At 42.4% G+C, this 24,310-nt stretch overlaps 1 protein-coding gene across 4 annotated transcripts in view; it reads right to left on the bottom strand.

Annotated features, from left to right (window-relative positions):
* Positions 1 to 24,024, bottom strand: part of mast4 (microtubule associated serine/threonine kinase family member 4) — a 58,478-nt gene extending 34,454 nt beyond the window's left edge. For all 4 annotated transcript variants that reach the window (XM_068335676.1, XM_068335678.1, XM_068335677.1 and 1 more), the window contains exons 1-3: positions 23,535 to 24,024; positions 13,226 to 13,379; positions 11,316 to 11,443 (exon numbers count right to left, since the gene is read on the bottom strand). In XM_068335676.1, the coding sequence (XP_068191777.1) occupies positions 11,316 to 11,443; positions 13,226 to 13,379; positions 23,535 to 23,735 (483 nt within the window). In that variant the 5' untranslated portion in view covers positions 23,736 to 24,024. The remainder of the gene's footprint in view (positions 1 to 11,315; positions 11,444 to 13,225; positions 13,380 to 23,534) is intronic.
* Between the last annotated feature and the right edge of the window lie 286 nt (positions 24,025 to 24,310).

Here is a 24,310-nt window from a genome sequence, read left to right as displayed (position 1 = left end):
TGTGTCACATTGGTAATTGCATCACTAAGTTTGTGGGGCGTCGCTATGGCGACAAGCTACACTGAGGGAGTACTACAGCTGTAGTGCAAATGAGACAGCACTACCCAAAAAACAAGCGAGGTGTACAGATTGGTGGTAAGGCGATACCATGGGTGTAAAAGAAACAGTGTTGAAATGTTGTCATGGTAACTATATTTGAAAGTGTTTTAAAGTTAGAAAGTGTAAATGTGTCAGAGCCAGCAGCCGTAGATCTCACCCAATGAAACGTTTCAGACCTTCAAGGTTAAAACTTGAGAAGACGAGAAGGTTGCAATGCTTCCTTCTGTTGTTAATCTCGCCAACTTTAGCAGGCGTGAGGAAATCATCTTTATGATCTCCATTTATCAGTCACCCCTCGCTTCTTTATCTCTCTGGTGTTTCTCTCTTCAGGCTCAGACTTTGAGATGGAGTCACGGCAAAACAGGGATTCTGACTCACAACAAAACAGCCAGACAAAGAGGTGATGACTCAGTGAGAGGCTGTGAAGGGACGCACATCATTGCTTCATCGTGGAATTATTCATTTATTTATTATTCACCTTCATTTATTGACGACTTTCTTACATCTCAAGATCAAATGTCGACCAGTTTTCTGCTGACTGGAAGGAAAATCTCCTCTGATGTGAAGCCGTATGTCAGAAAATCAACACGTTGCACAAAATACAGAGTAAAAACTGTTGTGTTTCTTGTTGTATAGATGGAATGTGGAATTATGAAATCCCCTATGACTGCTAGCATTATTGTGTACAAGTTGGATAACAACAGGAAGTAAGTGACACTGAAAGATCAATTGGATTTTCTGAAAAGACAAGACGGACACTCATCAAAAATACTTCTATTTGTCGAGGCATCATGCTTCCAGACGTGTCAAATAGAGAGGTCTTTATAATGATGAGGTCATCACAAAAGGGTCCTAATTAAAAACACTTCACTAGGAGTAAAGTCTTTCGCCCTAATCACATCTAAATGCAGCTTCAAAGTCAGAGACCTGAAGTGTCTGCAGGACTGGAGGTGGAACAAATCAATAAAGCTGGTTATCTGCTCTAAACACCCGCGTAACACAAGAAGCAGAACGAGTACAAATAAAACTCACTGAAGATGATCTCAAAGTGCAAAGATTGTCTTTACGTGGCAAATAAAGTGAGTTAAATATTTATAAACCAGCCAGCCTGATCTTCTACAAACTCTAAGCAGCTGAAGTCGCAGCAGCTACAGAAGTAAACTAAAAGCTTCCATCTGAAGTAACTCCCACCATTACGCTCGGAACACACTCAGATCTAATGATTTCTTCAGCAGCGGGTGAGTGGGGGGGGGGGTTCAACAGCAGAGCGTCACACATTGTTAGAAAGCTCTGTTGATCACATCTGTTGGCTTCCTCAACATTTCTACTTGCTGCAGCCTGTTGGGCATCGTAAATCCTTCATCCACCGCCGCGTCCGCTGTGGTAAGAGAGAATCAGTTCACTTTCATAGTCGTGTAACGGTTCCCCTCCTATTCAGGAAGAAGAAACACCGACATAGTTCCACCAGACTAATTTTTCTGCTCAGTTTGAGAATGTCACAGATATTAATTGAGGCGTGCCTGAACACACAGAGAGCATCGTATCAGAGAACACACCAGTGAACGTGAAATAAAAAGCAACAGAAGGGAACAGCTGGAGACAACAGAGGAGTCGAAACAACACAGTTTGAACAGAAGGTAACGCAAGGACATCAGGAAGGTGCAAACAACTGTCTCAATCAGAGCTTCGTCTCGCATACATATGTAACAGGAATGAAACCCAAAAAGTGAACAGAAGCGTAGTAATTTACCAGGCGGAAAATTCACCTTGGTAAAAAATCTGGAAAGACATTCCACTTAGTATGAGAGATTCTGTCCTGCAAAGCCAAAAGGCAGTATCTGCAATAATCAGAAAAAGTTTTATGTAGCACCTATTACATTTTTTTAGACATATTATTGTAAATGTACATGTTTCATTTCTAGTTTTGTAGTCAGTCATGAGACATTCCAATCTGACTCTGACCTCCTGACTGCATCAATGAAGCGACGCCGAAGCTAACTGAAAAATACATCTTTGCACAAGGACACTTCAGAGGTTGCCGATGTCTCGCTGAAGACAGATGAGAGGCCTTTTATTTGGGCGGGGGTTTCGGTGAAGTAGCTGTTTCATCAAAACAGCACAGAAAATAAATTCTCTGGGCAATCAGAGAGTGAAAAAACATCCACCAAGGCCAATAGGCTCCTCTTCTAAGATATGCAAATCTGCAAGGATGTGTCCAGAGAAATTTGATTTAAATCAAAAACACGGTCAGTCTCTAACTGCATAAAGACCCACGAGTGTGTGAGCGTGTGACAAATCCCCACTCCGTCCTGTTGGGTTGTGCAGAGGTGTGGTCACGTTTGTATTAGTGCCGTGAAACAAGCAGAAAATAACTTTTTACCCGTCTGCTCCACTCCCTTCTCTTCACTCGGTGTTGAGCTCATTTACCAACTGCTGCTGCACCCACCCCCCCTCCTCCTTCCCCAGGCCGGACAGATTGGGCCAACCCGCAACTGAATTCTACTTGCCGAAAGAGAATCGCAAATAATGTCTCCACCCCTGTGGTTCAGATCAGCGCCAAAATTTAATGGGTTCTTTCTTGGCCCACGATACACTCCTTCCAGCAAGACGAATGAAAACTGAACCGTAGATTCTCTGTAATCAGGCTGATAAACAAACAAACACACAACAAACACATAATCTCCTTAGTGCAGGTAATCGCTGCCTCCTTCCCTTAAAGAAATATTTATCTGCTATTAAGATGTTAATTGGAACCGAATTTATAGGTCAAGCTGACAAAGACTTCCAAAGCATGCAAGCAAAGGGCTTTCCTGGAGCTGCACAAACACACTTGCAAACACAAATTCACAAAAATGGCTCTTCAGAGGAACACAATGTCACAGCGCTTGTCTGAACAGCTACCTGTTCTAATGAGGCAGGGCTTGAGTTACGAGTAAAGTAAAGCAGCAGCGTCTTACAGGCTGTGGCTAATTAAGATGAAGGGCATGTGTGGCTGCTATAGGCGTCATTAAAATCCTACACATTTTATGTGCAATGAGGGAGCACGTGCGAAAAAGAGGACGCTGGGATGAAAGGAACAAAAGATAAAGTTGGGAGAGTCGGTGCCTCACGTCCAGAGGTCTGGTCCTCCACCCGTTAATCTGGATGGGGAGATAGCTCCATCTTCATTATTTTTCAGGAATCTTCTTCAGCAGAATTTACTCCAAAATTTAAGGGTTTTACCAGTTTTCATATTTTAGAAAAGGAGATAAATTATAACTTCATCTCATTCCACTCGGTCTTGTAATTACGCTTCTTTATTTATCTCCAACACAAACTAATCAGAGCGCATAGACTCACACCGAATGCAGCAGAACGTTTTAGCTGAGCAATTTATTCAGAGAACTCATTAATGGTTCTGATCCTGGGAAACTGTTCTCCTGCGTATTGTTGGTCGGTCTGCGGTTGTTATCAACAAGACTAAAAATAAATCCTGCATACCGACAGATTCCTTCGGCATCTGCGGGAACGCTGACGTTTTTTTCCGTTCCTACCTGTTGGGTGTTTTTGGAGAGGTGGCTTAGCTTTAGTGCGTTTCACAAAAAAAGTAATTAAAGCAGTAAAGTAAACCAACTGTGAAAATAAATGAGGGTGCTGAGATAAGCCATTAAAGGAATAGTTACCTGAGCTTTAAACACTTTTGTAGGTATTTCTTTGCTGTTACGCCTCTCTGCTATAATACTTCAGCCATCTTGTAACTCTGGGCCGAAAATCGATTAAGTGCTTTTCCAAAAAGAAATGTCAAAATTCTGCTTCCAGGACTACATAGTTATAGATAGGAACACTTTAATTGATTGACTTTAGACACAGTGGCTGTGTGTGTGCTGCTCTTAACACACAGCGCATAAACGGTCTAGTGAATGATGTCATCCCCTCCTAACCGGAGCATGAATGGGAAACTGTGGAGTCTCAGCAGACTGACAGACTGACTTCCGTGTTTCCTTTTGAATGTGGGAGTCGGAGCCACAGGAGTTACCGTTGTGTTGGTCGGTGGATAAAGACGTCTTGTGTGGGTGTAAAGCGAGTGCAGGAGGGGTCGGCGTCCGACGAAGAAGAGAGGCAACTGTGAGCAAAATTAGTTACAGTATTTGTAAGCTTGAGATAAATGTAAAAAAAGTTACTGGTTTCCCCAGAGAAACTCATTAAGGAACTTAAAAAAAGGAATGAAGCATCATCAATTACATGTCAGCATTCTGACTGTCGACTTTTCATTTAGATTCCGAATCACAGACGACACAGAACATGAAAGTGAAACGCTGCCAGCTTCAGATTTGGTTTTGACGGCTGAATAAATGGAACAATGGGAAGGAAACAAACCTCTGTTTGTTATTAAATGAATGTCAGAGCATAAAATCAGTTTTACTGGTTTAATTAATCAGCCCCGATGCAGCCTAATTAAAACAAACGACACACACGATAGATCACAGGGAGTTTGTGATTCCAAACACACCCGGAGGTTCGAGCGGAATGTAAAAAAGGGTGCCTTACAAACAAGCTTATCAATTACTCTGTAAGTGGCCTGAAGTAGAATGAGCAAACACAGAAATCAAGCTAATTTACTCTTTACGCTGACAGCATGACCAGTTACTCGCACAGGATGCAAGAAATGAAAAATGACATGAGATGAGGTAAAATACAAACATTTGGGAACACTCTCCTCCCTTTACGCCAGCATTTTCTCTCATGTTGGGTAGAGATGACAAAAATTATTGATCGATTCTATCACTAAGAGCAGCATTCTCTCAGCATCTTCTCTTCTAGCCTTTCAGAATGGAAAAAAGCCCAAATCTACATAAAAACTGAAGCAATGCCATTCAATCTGTCTCTCAACTATTACCATTTACAAAAGAATAAAAACATTTCCAGCCTGACAGAAAATCCTCTTGAATGATGCTAAATGTCTCCCCAGTTCTGCCAGGACATTTTCTCACATACAGGACACCAGCACAGCCTGAATCTATGCCCACTTTGTACTGCCAAGTGTGAACACAAACAGGTCTAGAAAGTCCAAACTGCATTCAGTTTAAAGAGCAGCCGGACATGCATTGCAGCACAAAGTCGCCCCGCAGCTCAGAGCGCAGGAGCAGCTTCCCTACCTGTAGCCCTCGCCTCCTCAGAATGCTGGACTCATCCATGGTCCAGAGTCCCGACCGATCACGCCTCCCTGCTGGTGCGAAGCCACGCTGCACTGCCTGGCTCCAGCCTCCCGCTCCCTCCCTCCCTCAGGCTAAATCCGATCTTTGCAGCTGCTAAACACTTCCATCAGAACTTATCTGATTGGAGGGGGGCAGTCAGCTGACACCTCCTAATGTTCCTCTGCTCTGTAACTTCAGGAGTGAAAGGGAGAGAGATGGAGGGCGAGAGAGAGAGAGAGAGACAGAGAGAGAGAGAGAGAGAGAGAGAGAGAGAGAGAGAGAGAGAGAGAGAGAGAGGGAGAGGGAGCCGGGCAGAATGAGGGAAAAGGGAAAAAGATAGACACTTCTAATTTAGCGCAGCAACGGGGTGGAGGTGAGAGGGCGAGAAGGTGTGTGTGTGTGGGGGGAGCACGGGGAGCGAGTAGGAGCTGCAAGACTCATTTCACCGAGCAGCCACGCTTTTTAGGCACCCCCCTAGGCGACCATAAAAATGAGAGGATATCCTTCCCAGCATTGTTCTGTTCCAGCCTCAACAGTAATCTGGCATCCTGTCTGCAGCAGGCGGGCGAAGCGGCCACAGTGCCGTTACAGCCGTCAATGAAGCATCAGCCAGTGAAGGAAACACGACGGCTCACAATTAATGGAAGACAAGTAGAGCAGGAATGTCTGAAGAGGAGGAAAATAAGAACACGGATCGTTTTGGGGTAAAAAATAAAAAAGTATTTCCACCCAAGACGATTCAAAAAAATATCTGTCTGCAGAGGAAGAGAATAATTTCCCTCCTACCCTACAGAGTAGGTTCTGTTTACACCGGTGTCTTGTTAGTGCAGGGATGACTTCACAACCAGGAAGTAGGAGTTCTAAACAAAATATTCAGTTTTCCTCCAGAAATACCAGAATTTGGAAAATAAGTTGTTTCCAATGTCATGTTGTCTCTCCTATCCTGCAGTTTTGCATTCTATTTCAGTCTGTTTTTCATTCTTTGCCCCCCCTCCCCTTCTTTTTTCACCCTCCCGTACTCATTTCCATTCACTATGCTACTGCTCTGTGAATATTAAGTAGGCCCCTTCCATTCTTCTCATTTCCAACCAAGCTCCGATGATTTTTCTTGGAGAGTTTCTGGAATGACGGCTCCTGGTAGGAGCTGATGGAGGTGGGACCGGCATGCAGGTGACCACCACATCAACTTTTCACCAATTTGAAACCTGGACAGCGGAAAAGCTAATTGAGTACTACAAAGGCCGGCGCTGATTAGAACGTCCAGAGAGGAATGCCTCCGGTAATCAGGCTGTTTTTAAATAAACCTCTTAATACATCAGAGGAAGAGGATTACCGTAGTCAACTTTTACTTGAACAATGCCCTCGGATTACCTGAGGAAATTAAAGAGTCCCGTCTAACCGACTAGTCTCGTGTAATTGCTCAGTCTGTTGCTCCTAAAAAAAGGATTAGGAAAAACCCAAATTGGACTGACAAAAGACAACAAGGAGCACAGGTTTGTTAGCCCGATTCAACATAGGATGTCCTGATTTCTCTATTGCACAGAGTGGCCGAAATAATGAACAAGCTACCTTTGAGCCAAACGCTATCGCCATGACGCTAACAGAGTTAAAAGCAATTTAAACAAAAAGATAACATTCTGAAGGCTTTATTTTATTGTGCAGGCAGCATCAAGAGAGGATTCAAGCCAGGAATGAGGGCAGACACTTTATGCCATCGGCCACGGAATCGCCTCTGGGAAAGGTCCGGGGGTTCTCTCTGACTCATTTCCTCTTGGTGGGTGGGCAGCTCAAGTCGTTTCTCCCTGCCTCGGGATGAAAAACGAGAACGATGCCACTGAAAGCATGCAGAGATTGCTGATTGAGCGACCCACAACCTCTGCCCCGCCTGAGCTTATCAGACCAAGAAGTAACCTGCAGATGCAAGGCAGACAGAGGCAGGACGTTGGCCCCCGCCACACAAAGGAATATCCAACCATGATAAAACCCTGCAGAGCCAGCCTCCCAGCAGAGGACAGGAATCTTTAACCCTGACGACAAGCACAAAGACGTCAACCATGAACAGTTGCCATTATCAGTCAATTCCTCTCTGTTCTCCAATCTAGAATAAAAATGGAACAACCTCGTCAATGAAATGCAATCAGTGTTAGCGTGAGACTCGCTTGGAAAAGAAACCGGAAATTTTTATCAATTCTGGGTTGTTGTTTTTTTTCAGGAGCACAAAGTCCAGCCACATTTAGTCTGAGATTGAAAAAACTGACAGATTTCATGTTTCCAAGACTATTCAGAGGAAGATTAATGTTTATGTCACTGATCCTTAATGCTGATTTTTTTTTAAAAAAAAGAAAATAAATTGCATATTGAAGGTTTCTTTTTTTCCCCCCCCGACGCTACAATCCTTTATGGATTGAAATCACAAATTTGAGTGATATTACAAAAAGAAATCAAATAAAATTGAAGAAGCTGGAGTTCAAAACAAAGACGACCACAGACATCAAATCGATAAGTTGCACCCGAGCGACACGTTTTCCATTCTCGTGTTTTTAGTGTGTTATTCTCATATTGGAGGCTGGCTGATATTAAAAAATACAAGACAGATTCTTCAATGTTGCCTGAAAAAAATCAATATTTATTAAAAACTATATGGTTTTCTGACCAGACAGCACAACACCTTTTGTTTTGGATGCAATCGGCAGTTTCTTCTTGTGCAAACTGCTCCAGTGAAAACGTTATCAGTAAAGGACATCTCAGACTACAATTACGGGAGACAACGAGGGTCCACAAAGGCCCAACATCAGGATTATGACAGTCTTATCTCCATATCACACCAGAGGTGAAGTATTGATTTTCTGCCAAAGACCATCACAGTCAAAAGAGATGTGCCACGCTTGTCAAAGAGCCTTGCACACCCAGGGGCATGATGGGAGAACATAAAGGAGGCAGAAAGTAATAACAGGTGAGGCAGAGGGGCGGGGGGAAGCATGGCAGGAAAAAAAATGCCAAGGACACAAGGGTGTAACACCAGTCACGTTCCTACTGTCATGAAAGCTATTCAGCTTTTCCTCTACCGTTACAGCAAGTTCAGTTCTTGTAAATAGAGACCAGAACTCCCTTACAACTGATCTCCCCACCCCCGTCAAGCTGTTTTCATTAAATTCTACAACAAATGTACATTTATTTTCATTTACTTTCCATTCAAACTGCCTGGAAAGTCTCAGATCTAACAGCCAATCGAAACACACAAAACTTGAATACATAAAGCTGCAGATAAGTGCATCCCAGTCATATAACCGTTATTATGACACATGCCCGTCATCCTTGAACTCAAAGCTCACCAAAGACGTTCTGTTCTTATTTTATGAAATGAAAAACAACCCCGAAAAAACACTAACAGTAAACTGAAATGGCGTTGCCTGGAACCTGAGGTGATTCACTCGTTTCCTCCTCTGCAAGGCCAAACCAATTCACCGCCTTTTCTGAGCTCGTTCTGAAGGCGGGATAATAGACTGAAGCCCTGCGGTTTCAGTGCAGCTGACTCGGACAGATAGCGTTCAGATGTCACCCATCAGCAATTCAGCTTGTGTCTGAACACGACAACATCTGAGCAGCGGTCACCAGCATCTAATTTTCTCGTGGTGCCAACCGCTGAGTAGCCGGGAACACGCAGACGGCGTTAAGAATAAGAATAATAAGATAAGATCTGAGCCCGATGCAACGGAAGCATGGAAATATTACACTAATACATCTGACTGCATATTGTATGTGTTCAAATAAAGGTGGGGAAGATGTGCAACGATAAAAAGTGCATAAAAACAGCAGTGCTCTCTGAGCGAACATACCTCCACCAAGGCCAGACGTCTCCTCCTCTATGATGAATCTGAAAGTCGTATCGTTTTATCTACAGATGTGCTTTAAATACGGTGGCTTGTGTCTGTATTTTCTTTTTATTATTCCTTCTGCATAGGGGGAGTCTGTAGCCCAACCCGGCAAATAACAGGCACACGGCATGAGGTTGGACTGCAGGCCAGAAAGTGTAGAGACCAGGTCACGTCGCCGTCTCCACCCGTCTCATCTGGTGCTGGTGTTTCAGCAATATGTCACCTTTATGCAAGGTTTCCAAATGCTCCCAGACTGGAAAATCCTTTTTTTATTTCTTTGATTCATTACTTTCACACCTCTCTCTCCGTTTTCATTCATCGTCTAGCTTGCATGACCACTAAAATAAATCTTCCTCTGCAACAGAGCAGAAAGATGGTTGTTATTGTGGATCTGATTCAAATCAGCTCTGAGATTGAAGTTTCAGGAAAGTTGGGCGAGAGGTTTTTATGTGATCGGACTTTAAACCACGGAACCATAGAAACAACAGAACCTCCTTGGAGGAAGTGTGCAACATTTCACCTGGAGGAATTCGTTCAACAGGCCTGCTGTCAAAATTCAGTTGTATTGTTGGACAAAATCTGGAGCTGAATTGAAAGGATTAAAATTTTGGGAAGCATTGCATCTCAATTGCGGATGCACCAGTTACTTTTTTTTTCCTTTTTCCACGAGAACCATTCTGTGGAGGTGGAGGAATGTTGTGGAGGAGGCTCACAAAACACCCCAGTGCCCTTTCTTAACAGCAAGCCCACTTTCATCCATCTATTCGAGCTTCCATTTGCTGAATTAGGTCTGATGAAAAAAATCGTCTGGACATACTCCCGGGACCTTGTGACCTTGCAGCCTTACCTGGGAGTCCACTCCATTAACTCGGGGCTCAGAGGACTCCCAGCACACTCAGCGTGGTGCTGATAGATGTCTGGTCGAGCCACACAAATCTACCAAGATGGAGTTTTTAATGTCTGTGTGCGAGAGAGGAACTGCATGTGGCCGGTCAGCCTCCATCCCTACTGGACCCTACAGATCACAGAGTCCTGCTGTGAGGCCCGGAGGGGCATTCTATGACATCACAAATACCCTTAAAGTCCGACATGAAAGACAGTTTTAGGTCATGAAGTATTAAAAAGCTCTGACTGAAGGACAGTCACCTGAGAGGAAATAATGATTTCATTCACGCCACAGGGCAAAATGACCAAAGAATGCAGGAGTTCTAGAGCTAAACAGTGAAAACCCACCAGCACCCTCCAGTGTACAGAGCCAGACAGTCTATAGAGAAAAACACCATTCAGGCTGATCATGAGGGCTGCGTATATCCAGCTAAGTGTGTTAACACTGTAGGTGTTATGTGATGAGTGTAAACAGGGTCAGATGATGATGTCATCATAGCAACGGTGAGACCTGTTCTAGTTCAGGTTACACATTCTTGGTGGACTGGGTCAGATGTGTCAGTGTCAGTTACCAAATATTCTGTCAGCTACTCTAGACCCATATACTCTATTTATACAGTATACACACACACACACACACACACACACACACACACACACACACACACACACACACAGTCTGTTTATTACATAAACCTTTTCTCTAACCGATCCCCAGCAAACCCGGAACGACTCATAGATTTAGCAGCATTGGATTAGGCTCTGATCAGCCAGATCGTGATCTTGTTGTCTTAGACTGAGATGCAATCTAAAGCCGAGTGTCTGTCAAACATCATCTGATAGGCCAGCGCTGAAGGTCACCTCCGTTTGCATGACATCACTCATTGGATGCACTGGGACCTATTGATGACTTGTTTCTTAATCTGTTGGTAAATATATGAATATCAACTTAGTGTGTTGCCCGTTTATTATTATTTCACATGTTTATTAATTCTGATTCCAGGACCATCATCACCACAGCAGCCAACTTTACATCAGGTCATCTATTTCAGAAAATCCCCCGGATATTAATTGTTTCCACTGAAATACCGGATCCAATTCAGATGTGCACCAAAAGGTTAGAAAAAAAATCCCCTATAATAGAAAAAACTGGCTCATTGACATTCGACACAGCAGCTCTTGTTTTCACCCGACCACGTTCGGAGGATGAGGTAATGGGAGCTTTCTGACTAGATCAGGATGCAGAATGTCACAGCGGGGTCAGGATTCAGGAAGTACTCACAAGGCTGGAGGTGAGGGAGGGGTCCGACTTCCCGAGGTTCAGGGAACGCATACGGACCAGGTTAGAAATCTCGGGTGACGGCTGCCACGCTGTTTGCTGGGGGTTGTTGGGCAACTGGAGGTACTTTCCTGCAGGGAACAACAGGATGAGGTTCAGTTGCTGCCCTTTTTCACACAAAACAAACTGAACTTATCCATCGCCATGGAGAACAAATTCATCGATGGCCATGAAACACAACGGAAGAAAGAAAAAAGTTGCTGCTGCAAAAAGACAGCAGATTATGTTAATTACAGATGGAATAAACCCCTATAAATTACCTGCGGTACTAAGTTTGATTAAGATCTCAATAAAAAATCTATGAAGCAGAACCTTGTTTTCCCTTCCTGCCTTCCACATTAATCATCTGAGGAACGCTCACATTTATCTTGTGACCCTCTGAAGGGCCGTGATCCCTCCGTAGAGAAACGGCAACTGTAAGCGTCGTTAAGTCTAGCTCCTCTTCAAACCATAAAACTCTGCTCACATGTTTGGGCGCCATGTGGCATGAGTGAGAATTATTATTCCGGATACTTTACCTTATGTGAGATTTTAAATGTAGGTTGGATTGTTTTGCTAAATCAAAGATCTGAACAGTAGTTTCACCAACAACAAACAGGCTCAGCTGCACTACTGACCCCTGACCTATAATAAAAGAGTAACCGGTGCAGTGCAGTTCAAATGACAAACCGGTAACATAAGATCCTAGCTGTCTGCTCTGATTAGCCCCATGAGGCTAAAGCCCCTGACCCGGTGGGGGAAGGTAGGATGTCAAAGGGTTACCAAAAGGCAGAGGGGTGAAAAACCCATTAAGAGATCACTAAAAATCCCAGTGTTACATAAGAATTAGCACGCCACTGTCTGCTGAAGATGAGCAAATGGGTCTATTCTCTTTAAGAAAAAGCTGTCATTCCCAGAGCTTCCCGCTAGATGGCACTAACAGCTCCTTTCTATCACACACTTTCATTTTCTTACTCCCACCAATGTTCCATAGGTTGAAACATAATTCATAGAAGTGTTGCCATCTTTTTTCCCCAAGTGTGTATATTTCCACTTCCTGTTCAGGTAAACAATCAAGGCAGCAAAGAGTGGATTTACAACCTTGGCACAGAGCATGAAGGAGAGAGTGTTCATGTTCCAGATATGCTTCATGGCCAGGAGGAGACAGGTTTGTAAGCTAACTGTCAGGCTAAAAGCTAAACGTAAACCACGTATGACAGATCACCGTTTCACAGACGTTCACGCGCGAATTTAAAGATGTGTTTATAGGGAAAATGTATTATTACTTTATTTGGCGAGTAACCAGACAGCGCTGCAAAATACAATAACGGTGATAATGTCAGTTTTAAAAGATGCTGAGCGGCTACAAAAAGGAGGTGCACTTCAAGCCTCGTTCTAGGAATGATAATTACTATATTATTATCACTTCACAGGCTAATTTAACTGATTTGATTTGTTGTCTTTGGAGTTTCCGTTGACTCACAGCCATGTTACTTATTTTACAGTAATATACATAGAGAGTGCATCATCAATGGAGTCAAATTCAGGGAAAAAAACAGGATGAGGAGAGAAAACTGTGGTCCTTCCTTAACAGCAAATGTTTTCCTCACCAGAATTCATCACATCCCGGCATAAAGGAAGTCTCTTCAGGAGGAGTTAGTCAACACTTCTGAAAAGGGGAGGGACCAGGAGAAATGGGGGGGGGGTGGAAGTCGTACCTGTGCTTGACAGATCTTACATGAGAGCTAAATGATGTTCAAGTACATATTTCAATGGCTGATATTCCAATTTTAGGATGTCCTAATCCCATTAACTTTTTTAAACATCGCGCTGATGCACCAGCGTCTGCATGACATGAACATGAAGCTCTTTACCTGTGAGACCGCCTCCTAGGCTCCGCCTCCGAACATACTTCCCATCCTCGCTAAGATGATGCCGAAACTTGATAGCGGGGCTGAATCCACGCGTCAACTCAGGGTTGCTGGCCTTCCTGAGGGATGCAGACAGGGGGTGGAGGATGTTGTCCAACTGGAGGAAAAAACAAAAAAATCAGCTTTCAATAACTAAGTGATAAATTAGATTATGTAGGATTTTATTGCAGATATTTTGTCTACGTATTTCCAGTCATCTTAGACATAAAAGGTCTAACATACTGTTGATTTTCACAACTAATCTTTTTGTTTAGTCTAAAAAATTTGAAACTGTTCCAAACAGAATCCTAAAGTTTAAAGTGATGTCCTTGAAGCATAAGTATGATCTGACAAAATGAAGGGCGCTGCTTCGTTCTTCATGAAACGATATGATGCACACGATTGGAAATTAAAGCTGCAGAGCTGGAAAGACAAATCCTGAAGGGAGGACTCTCCAACAATCGAAGAGGGACTTTCCAAGTGTGTTCTCCAAATAACCTGACATAAAACGTAGTTTATGGATTCAAGATGCGGGGTGACCGCACCCATGACTCTTTTGGGCTTTTTTGAAAAGAGAAATAGGACAATCCAGAGAAAAGAACGGCATCCCAGACTTCCATCACAGTACTCGAAATATTATGAGAGGTAGTGAAAGCAATCCTACTAACATATCAAGGAATATGTTGGCAGAAATGAATTATGATTATGCTGCATTACACAGCACAACGACACACTATTGTATTCACAGATAATGACCCTGTACAAGAAGCACATAACAATGCCCGGTGGTAAGGAAGGGGGCCCTCCCTGAAAACACAAAGATATATATGACTCAGAGCCCTCTGTGGTAGGAAATACCCCGAGCTTCTCTAATGAAGGATTGATGAGCCCTGGAGTATGAAGGGCAGCGAACACCAATTCCTTGTGGGATTTTTGACCTCTCTGCTATTACAGTAATGTAGAGCGCGTGCAACACTGCACACGCTCCAACACCGCCATCCTGACGAGTCCGCTGGTGACATTTTCTGCAGAGACGTCTGCTTGTTGTTTTTGCATGATAAACTATTAATTTTCTTAAAAATACACAAGATCTAGAAAATCTCCACCTTTCAAAAGGTGGGGCGTGTGAATTAGAAACATTTTCCATTAAAAGAATTTCCTGAAAATCATTAGCAAATTAAAAACAATTATTTATGGTATTTGCATCATATTTCATGGTTGCGAAGCTACGCCCAGTTTTTATTTCATGTAAATACCGGATACGGTATCTCCGAAGGAACTAGTTAGCGTGGTTTAACCCATGTTGGTTTAAAGACGTGTAAATGTCTACAGCATTTAAACTCATGAACAGCCGGGGAAGCTACCTGGTTAATAAAGGTGGCAAAGGTCAGATCGACCACAACAGAATCAGTGACAGACCGTTACATAACTTTAAAGCAATGAGATACGAACCAAGTACTACCTGCATAAGCAGCTTAGAGTTAAACTGTAAAACAATCAGCGGTAAACTAGACCCCCCCCCCCACATCATTGTTTAGATCCTTTGACAGGTCATAAAGACCTTGGGTCTTCAAGAACACGGACCATGATGACACACAGCACACATATGATGACCCAAAGAGGATCTGTGAGGTACCAGATTTCATTTCTGTTGCTTTTCATTGCTTCAAAAAAGATGATCCGGCATATCTTCAGCCCCCACATGAGACAAGTGAAGTCATGTTTATCTCAAAAGCAGATCAGATCATCTGAAGCAACGCTGGCAGAAGACCATTAAAACAAAGAAAAGAGGATAATCAGCTAAAGAAACTGACAATCCGTGCAGTCAGTCAAAGTCTGGTGTTTAAATCTGATTCTATGCTTTTTATTGTGCAAACATTCGATATTAATGAATACATGTTCATAAGGGAGATATGGGACAAACGGTGGAGCATGATGCCACAAACAAAGACAACAGGGCGTACCCTTTCTGGCTGCACAGCAAATACAAGCTCTGACAGACCTAAAGCCACCACACAACAAACAGAATTTAATTCCTAATCTTTTCAAACTTTAGCCTTCATCATTCTAAGCACCTGACTGGAAGTTTTCAGTCAAACTTCCTTCTGCAAAACATCGGCATCGACTTTAAGGCTGGGTGTCGGCACATTAAATGCACCGGTATGAGTCGGTCTCAGCAGCCAGATGCTCTTTCACCCCCCCACACCTCTCCCTGCAGCAGGAAACCACACAACGCTCCTGAGGGCAACATCAAAACCAACCGCTCCACCTTCCTCCATCCTCTTCTCCACCCTTGGTGGACAGTACCAACACTCGTTTGTTATCAAAGCAAACAGCATCCTGCAAGTGAAACAAAGACGGTCATCTACACAACATGCAACAGCGGTTGTGTTACGATACGGGAGCTGAAGTTATATAGGATGTGTGACAACCAGAGGCTTTATTTCTGTAGTAAACTTTTGTTTACTAAACAACTCCGATGGAAATAATCTGTTAGGTTGTTTTAATTTGAATCACTCCCTTCTTTTAATAGTTTGTCACTTTAACGCATAAAACTGATGTATTATAAGACTCAACAAGACACTAAACACACTAGTCCAACAAACTTGCAGACAAACAGTTGCTCATTTACTTATCCAACATTTAGTGTTCACTCGCAGTCCAACGTTCACCTTCTTTTAGCTCTATTTTTGACCTTTAAACATTAATGTGAGAATAACTTCCATCTGTCCTGTAAATGCTCAACTGTCTCATTGTCAAAAAACAGAACTAAGATGCAGCCCAGTTGAAACCTGGAAAGTTTAAAAGTGAGCTGATATCTGCAAAGCAGCTGATGATGATCTATGAAGTGTGATGCTCGCTGACTTTAGCTTCCTTTTAGGGCCACAAAATTTTGCAAAAGAAGTAATTCTCCCATATTTTCATTGCTTTGCATTGAAACAATGCTTTTCGCAGCCCAACACAAAAATATGGAGACAAAATGTAAAAGAAGCTATGGAAAACAAACAAGAAACATGGATGTATAATGTAGAATATTATAAGTGAGTCAACACACTTATGCTGTCATGCACACTGGGAACATTTCCAGCTCTCTGTGGTGCACTGAAAGCAAACACCAGTTGTTTTAGTCACACCGTCGACCTTTACAAGCCCAAACTACAAAGACTAAATAGATTAGAAAGAGGGAGAAGTTTTTTAACGCCGGTAGATTAACAAGCGCACACAGCTACGCAAATAAACACACACACAAAAAGACGGAGCAGCAGGAAGAGTTGCATATCCTACACAAGTAAAATATAAGGATGCAAATGTACAAGAAGCGAGATGGAGCAGCAGGAACAGTCTCAAAAGCATAAGAACATTCAACTGACGAATTTTCTGATATATGCACAGTATAAATGCGCGCTACCATATCTGACGATTGTCCTGCAATTCACTATTCTGCCAAAACACCCGCCAAGCAGCACCACTGCGTTCTATTTCTCAAGGAGTCAATCAATCAACCCTTATTTGTACTGCTTAATCACATCAGCAGACATTACAAAGCGCTTTGACAGAGAAACCAATCAGACAAGAAAACCCAACAACAAAAAACCCAACAGGATTAAATTATAAAGACGCAAAAGTTTACCGTACACTAACCTGAATTGAAAACAATTGCATGAATTACTGATTACTACTGATGCTTATCAGTAGATATTTTGAACTATTTGTAAGTATTTCAATATATGTTTTTATTCTGATTTAATGTACAGTAACATAATATGTTCTTTTATTGGTTTTCTAGTGATGTTTTGAGTCCAACATTTGTGACAGACAGATGCAAAGCGGAGTGAATTGACATAAACTTGAATTTTATTTTTCTTGGTATTTTGTTTTTTTAAAAACCAACAGATAATCGAGAATGGAGTAACAACCTGTCCCTGTATGTTATTAGACTAGTTGTTTTTAAGTCTTAGCAAATAGCACTTCCATATTTAAGGTAATAATGACATTTAAAAAACCTCAAATGGTGAATATAGATTGAAATTTAATAAATAACGACTTACAAACAATTCAAATTACAAACAACCTCTCAGAATCAATTATATTCATATGTGAGGATTACGTGTAGTGTGTTCACATACATACATGTCGTCTACAAACACAACTCAGGCACGAGAGCACTTGTTTTCCTCAAACCTCCCAAATCAATGTGATTCTGCATCACAAAAGGTAGTGAGTTTTAATTTCCCTCCAAAGGATTTGTGTTTGTGTCGTTTATCTTTTCGACGAGATGAATTGAAAGGAACCTTTGTGATTCTCTCATCGGTTGCTAAGATACAATAAGCTTGTATTTAGAGTAGAACAGGAAGAGAGACTTTGTACACAACACAGAGGCTTTACGACATACCTATTTCCAGTCACCTTTGTTTCATTCATCACTCTCTGCCATTGTTTCTCTATGTTTTCTAATCAACTACTACAATGACAAGAAGTGGTCCTAATTGAATGGTTTTCAATGCATCATTGAAAACCAGCAACCAAGCGGACACAGAGTCCATCGGTACTTCACAACATGAAGGGTTTTAACTCCTCTTTCAGGCATTTGTTGTGCAACAATGTTGTTTTTCACTTTTTTGCCAGCAGCTCTGCAAGACTGATTTCTTACAGACAAGGAGATGTTGCACTAGCTCCTCCTCCTACAGCTATCCAGGTGAACATGGTGCCACCCCCCATCCCCACTAGGAGCATAGCTTTCAGGTAAGTTTTACGGAATGCTGCTGGCCTAACCTTGTCATCAAGCTCCAAGCCAAAATTTGCCAAAACTGTCAGTGTTGGAATTATTTTTCAGGTGACTGTTGACTTAAGCATGCTAACAACTAGCTAACATCAACATGTTGTATTTGAGATAAGACGACACCAGATGACTCCTCACATTATCACCTTTCAGCATGCTGCATCAACTGGTATAAAAATCCACAGATCGAAGGGATGCTGTGCCAAGTTACAGTTTGTGAGCTATAACTGGACCGTCTCCGTCGGGGAGGGGTAAAGAGAAGAGGGGTCAGAGGGTTGACTAAAATCTTTAAAGGGAGGGTTGTTGTTGGTGTAAACACCATGAGACATTTCCTTTTTGGTCTCCTCACCCCTGGGTTAACACACAGTGTCTTCATTTAACGTGATCGTCATTTCATGCAGCGGTTAAGTCTTTGGGAACTCGATGAACTCTTGATATGGACCGTGTTTGCAGTTTTTCTCAGGGTCAGAGCGAAGCATGTTCTAGACGACCTTGTCATCATGCATCTGTCCTCGTCAGCCCTCCCCAAATTCCAGATTGGAATTTTTTTCTTCTTCTTAGAGATCCCTTCTCAGGCAAATCCATAAAAAGTATCACAGCTCATATCAAACTTCACCGTGTAATCTCAATCCTGTTTTTATTCTATAATCATTTACTCTGCCCCTTCATTGGACACAGAAAACCTTCAGTCTGGTGTATTTGAACTCTGTCGGGGCACATGGGATTTCAGTTTCCTGTGTTGACATGATCTAAAGTTACAAAAACACAGCAGTTATTTCCCCTCCCGTTACTCTGGTTTGACCAAGTTAAGATTTATCATCTTCAGTGTGTTTTTTTGACCGTTACGTCCCTGTCTTTAAAAGTAAACACTGGCATGACTCCTAAATCACAATCATACAACAAAGGAAGTCATATTTTACTGCATTTCACCAAAGAGACTTATTGTCTGCGAACCAAACAGATCTCCTTAACTAAGTCCTACAGCAGCAAAGACATAAGTGTGGACATGTTTTCTCCTCAGGCTTGACAGACTCAATCCTGTCACTGATATAAAAACTTTCTTTTTGTCTTACCTTGCTTCCCTCCGGCGATGTGCGCTGAGGTCCAGGTAAATTACGACCAAGAGACATTTTATTTAGGTCGCAATAAAGTGCTGGAAAGAGGAGCTAAGAAGTCAAAAGATGGATCCTGCCAAGACGCAGCACAACGTAGGAGGTTAAAAGACTTAACCAGATTGTGTTAATCCTCTCAGTCACAAGCGCACACAGTACCCGTGGATGTCCCTTTAATCACCCTGACAGGAGGCCTGCTTAAATAAAGGGCTGCTTATTTAGGGGGACACCGCAGGAACAGAGCCATTGCATCAAGAGAAAGTTAAACATTGTCAAACAGAAGCAAATATTTATGCACAAATGACTGATGCAACATCCGACTGCTGCCGTCTGACTTCAGGAGGCAGGTGGACGTCAGCAAGGTGTTCGGGACGGTCAATACGTTTAAAAAAAAATCTGAATTTACCAAGAAGTCATGAGTTTTTCTCTGCCCCTACGATGCAAGCCATGATCCTTACATGGTTGGTATTTCAATACCAACCATGTAATACGGTTTGGACTTTTAGCAACATTTGGTAGTTCTTGCTGAACAACACAAGAGATTATGTAAATGTAAAAACCTTAACAGCACTAGTAAACGTGAACCTTACGAGCAAAAAGTCTTCATATTAATTAATTATTCAATGAAAACATTGCAGACAAAAAGCCAGAAAAGTCTGCAGATGTTTTCATGCCTGACGACTCGATCGATGCCTGGCCGTTACCTTGACCTCAGACCATCTGGCCCACTCACCAGCCCACCCACCCCCGAAGGACGAATCCCTTCCTTCGAGCTGCCAGATTCTTTCCAAAGACGATTCATGGCTCTATCCCGTGATCCTGGAACTAATCGCGGGTGAACACACATCGGTCCAGAACGGAGGGGTGACCTGCAGCTTCACCAAGTCATGTGTCTTCAACACATCCGTCTGAACAGATGTGTTTCACACATCAAACCGTTACCACCCCTCCAGTTTTTGAATAAGTTGATTGTTTCCTGAGCTTGGAGCTTTTTCAAAGGGACGTTCACTGATGTTAATGGCAAATATAAATATGTCTGTTTTCTTTTGTAAAAAAAAAACTTTTAATGATGCAGACATTTTCATGCAAAGGAGGGACACAAAGCCAGAAGCCCTTCGTGCAATAACACAAACCCAACGCTTCAGCAAACAGCTCGTTGTTTTAACCATCCAGTTCATGCAGTTTGTAGAGCGTTGAGAGTCACACATGATTAGCTCTCATCTGAACAAACTCATTACTCACTGGAGGGCATGTGTCAGCTTGTTCAAACCAACGCTCACCTGAGAAACCGATTTAATTTCAGCAGAGACCATTTAGGTTGATCTCAGAGCGGGTCATTTATCTAATTACTTATTGACATACTGTCTGCAACAGATGTCTAAACTAGACTTTAGAAACTACACTCTAAAAACTAGAGTCTAGACTTCCTAAACTTGTCAAACATTTCTGGTACCTCACAACAAATATAAGCATTCTCTTCATAAGAAAAGATTTTCGCAAGAAAGGAGTTTATTTAAAAATTAAAACACATATATTTGTCTTTTAGAATTTTGAAGACTCTACGAGTCCAAAGATCTCACTGACAACTTTTAAAGTACCTACACACCACTTTAGCTTTGAAGCTCAAGGCATTAGCAATCATTCCGTTTGAGGACGGCACTCCATGATGACCTCAGAACTGACGCCAGGAAGCTGGATGTTATTAATGAACAACTCTTTTAGCTCAGCTAAATGAATACCCATGTTCAGCAGCGAGCAACCAGTGTAGACTGAACCACCTGTAAGTTCATCGCTATGGGCAACACCGCTATCACGTTGTTTGAATGCTGTCATAATATGTATTGTCTGTGTCAAAACAGACTGGAGGTTGCTTCAGAACCGTGTTTAAATATTCACAGTAGCCGTATTTTTTAATAGCGATGGCAAAAGCCAAGCATGACAAAACACATGATGCATCCAACCTCAACGCTAAGGTTTATATGGTGCTCATTCTGTCTGTACTGAGAATTATCCACCTAATTAACAAATAACTGCAAGAAACACATCACCTATCTATCACACTGTGGATGTGACAAACCCTTAAGTGCAGCAGCAGTCGTTGTGAGCGCAAAAAACCCGAATGGGAAAATTGAAATTCAATAGAACCCAACTTCCACATTCCCACACTTTGTTTACACAGCCTGAGGTAGAGATGAGGAAGCATCGAGCACAGGATTTACGACCGCAGGGGGATATAAAACAGCACAGCTTATACAGACAAGGACATTGACAGAACAGGGGCGAGACCCGCCGACGGTTACAATCAAAGGCAAGCATGTGATTCCAGCACTATTTACATTTAAATACACATCATATGCCTCCAAGGTCACTATAACCTCAGTAATAGAATGCAATTCATGTCATTAAGCTATTAATAACGTGCAAATAGAATTACTTTGTATATATCCTCATCATCCGTTAAGTTTCGGGTACGAATGCCAATTCTTCTCTGGTTTCGGGATAAGGGTAAAATGAAGTTTCCTTGCAGCTCAGATGAAATCGATGGGAACATTAAAAACCAAAAAATGAAAAACGGATCATTATATTATTAACTGTAGCCTCCGTGCTAATCCTTTGTGTAAATGAAAGAGTTTCTTCAACAGAAATTTGTACTGGATGTCAAACCACTGATATCTGTGAATATAAACGGAACTTTTTGTTTTAAAAGATTTTAGGGTTTTTCTCACATTTTATGACACGACTGCAGCTCATTCCATCATTTGCTGAATCTGTGTTAAATGTGAGGCAAGAAAATTAAAAATAAAAAGCAACATCTGATATTTTCAGTATTTTTCTAGCAGTGTCCTTAGAATTTGTTGCCTTTTGTCTCATCAAAAGTCCAAAACTTACAATATATAAAACAGGAAGGTGAGAGCAGGTGAAACGCAGGAAATTTTTATCTACATTAACATGAAGTGCACAGCGCCCGATTATTCTGACAGCTAATTGGCCAAAACCCTTGTAGTGTCGCTGCTCACTGTCCATTTCTAACACTTCATGTTGTGTGTGTCAGTAAAGCTGATATGTGGGACGGTTTCCTCCTGACAGTAGATAATGTTCTTTGTCACTGCCCACACATTTGACTGAATTAGAAGTCGAGGTGGATTGAGAACCAACGGCGCTGAGATTTTGTGAAGATGAGCATTAAATAAATATCAGGGTACTAAGAATATCGCTCCCTGAAAGACTGCACAGGGCCCGCTTCTCAGAAGACACCCCCTTCTTTCACTGCTCAGCAGAACGGCAAAGGTCAAAGGTCAGGGTTTCCTGATTAACCCTATAGCATTACAACCAACTGGGGGGGGCGGGGTCTCTAGGGCTATAAAGGTCAGTAATACAGGTCACATTACATCTCCAGGTCCCTAATTTTAAATGAACTGACATTTCAGTGCCAGAGTTCATCCAAAAAGTCACTGGTTAGTTTTTGGAAAACTCGCCTAGAGAGAAATAAAGAAGTCATCTTAACAGTTGCTCCTTGTTTGCAGAAGATATCTGTGGCTATCACGCAGTTTGTATTTGCCTTCACAAGCGATGACAGGGTGCCACACCCACAGCCTCGGGTCATCTCGTAGGATATTGTCATCTAAAAAAGGCGTACCGGTTTACAAGTTAGGGCATCAGTCCTGCCCTTTCAGGCATCGGGAAGCATTGTGCTCATCGGAGCCAGTCCAACCAGTCTGCATGAGGCTGACAAATTTCATCTCGCTCATTTTACCATCCGATTCCTGACAAAACCAAACAGCTGATATTTGTTAGTACGTGAAAAAGCCCCTAGAGGCTGATTTAAAATATTTAATACCCTTAAAAAAGGTTCTAAAAAAATCTCAAAATTCTTTCGTATTTAAAAAAAAAAGTCCCCGACTTCAAAAATGTCCTTTTCTAAAACAAGCAAAATATTAACAAGTTGTCCTATAGGATAAAAACAGGTCTATTTAACAAACACTTAATAAAACGGTAATAAATAAACCAGAAAAGAATAAGAGGAACAAGTTTTTGTTCCTCATGCAGCAGATGGAACAATTCTTTTACGCAGAATGAAAAGGATAAAAAGCAATAGGAATATATGCATTTTTCTCTATTATTCTTGACTCAAGTCATAAAATAACTTTATACTTAGGAGAAAAAAAAGAGTTTCTTCTGCCAAGAAGTTCTTGCTTTTGCCAGCAGTTGTTGTTTTTTTTGGCTGATATGAACAATCATCTGGAAGCAGACGTTGTGTGTGTGTGTGTGTGTGTGTGTGTGTGTGTGTGTGTGTGTGTGTGTGTGTGTGTGTGTGTGTGTGTGTGTGTGTGTGTGCGTTACCTTTTTAAAATGAAAACAAAACGTTCGGGTGGCCGCTCACCTTTTCATCGTCGTCTTCTTCACTTTCTTCATCCATCTTTCCATCCTCCTCCACCTCTTCGACGCGTTCAGGTTCCGAACGGTGAACGCCACCTCCATCTGGGTCAACATTGACGTCCGTCATGTCTTCTTCTCCCTCGGACAAGGTGTGTGAACCCGAAGAAGACGGACTGTCGTCGCCTCCAAAACGCGTCTGCGCCATGACACCGACTTAACAGTCCAAACTTAAAGATGACCCCATTCGGCCTCGACGTCAAAACAAAACGCAGCTATTAATTAACCTGTCAACGCACCTGTCCGGTGAGCTCATTTTGACCCTAGAAGGGTTTGTTTTGACGTGAAAACGCGACACAGTCCGAAGTCTGTCTTGAAAAACGCCCGCGATCCCGCTGGGTCCAGAGACGGACGTTAAATGAAGTCCCTCCCGCTCAAACTCGTCTCTTCACGGGTTTCATCGCCCGGGTCTCCCAGCGGCGCGAGCCCACGCTGTCAGCGACTTCATCGCGCTCGAGCGGGCTGCAAGCTCCGACGTAAGCCCCGCCCACAGCGTGCTCAGGCGGGCCAATCACGTTCGCTCAGTCACAAATGACGTAGACCGGCGCTGCCTGTCGAAGCTAGAAGAGCTCGCCCGCTGTTTTGAAACCCGGATGTGACGTTTACATAAACAACACGTTTCAAGGAAACGCACGTGTCGAGGAGGGATGGACATAGAAGAACGACAAGTTTTAATCACTGTTAAATTATTTGAAAATGTAGAAACAGGACAGGTTTTGTCAC

This window comes from Antennarius striatus, chromosome 15 (genome assembly GCF_040054535.1).
Source record: "Antennarius striatus isolate MH-2024 chromosome 15, ASM4005453v1, whole genome shotgun sequence".
In the NCBI taxonomy this organism is placed as follows: domain Eukaryota; kingdom Metazoa; phylum Chordata; class Actinopteri; order Lophiiformes; family Antennariidae; genus Antennarius; species Antennarius striatus.
This window is presented reverse-complemented; position numbering and strand designations above follow the sequence as displayed.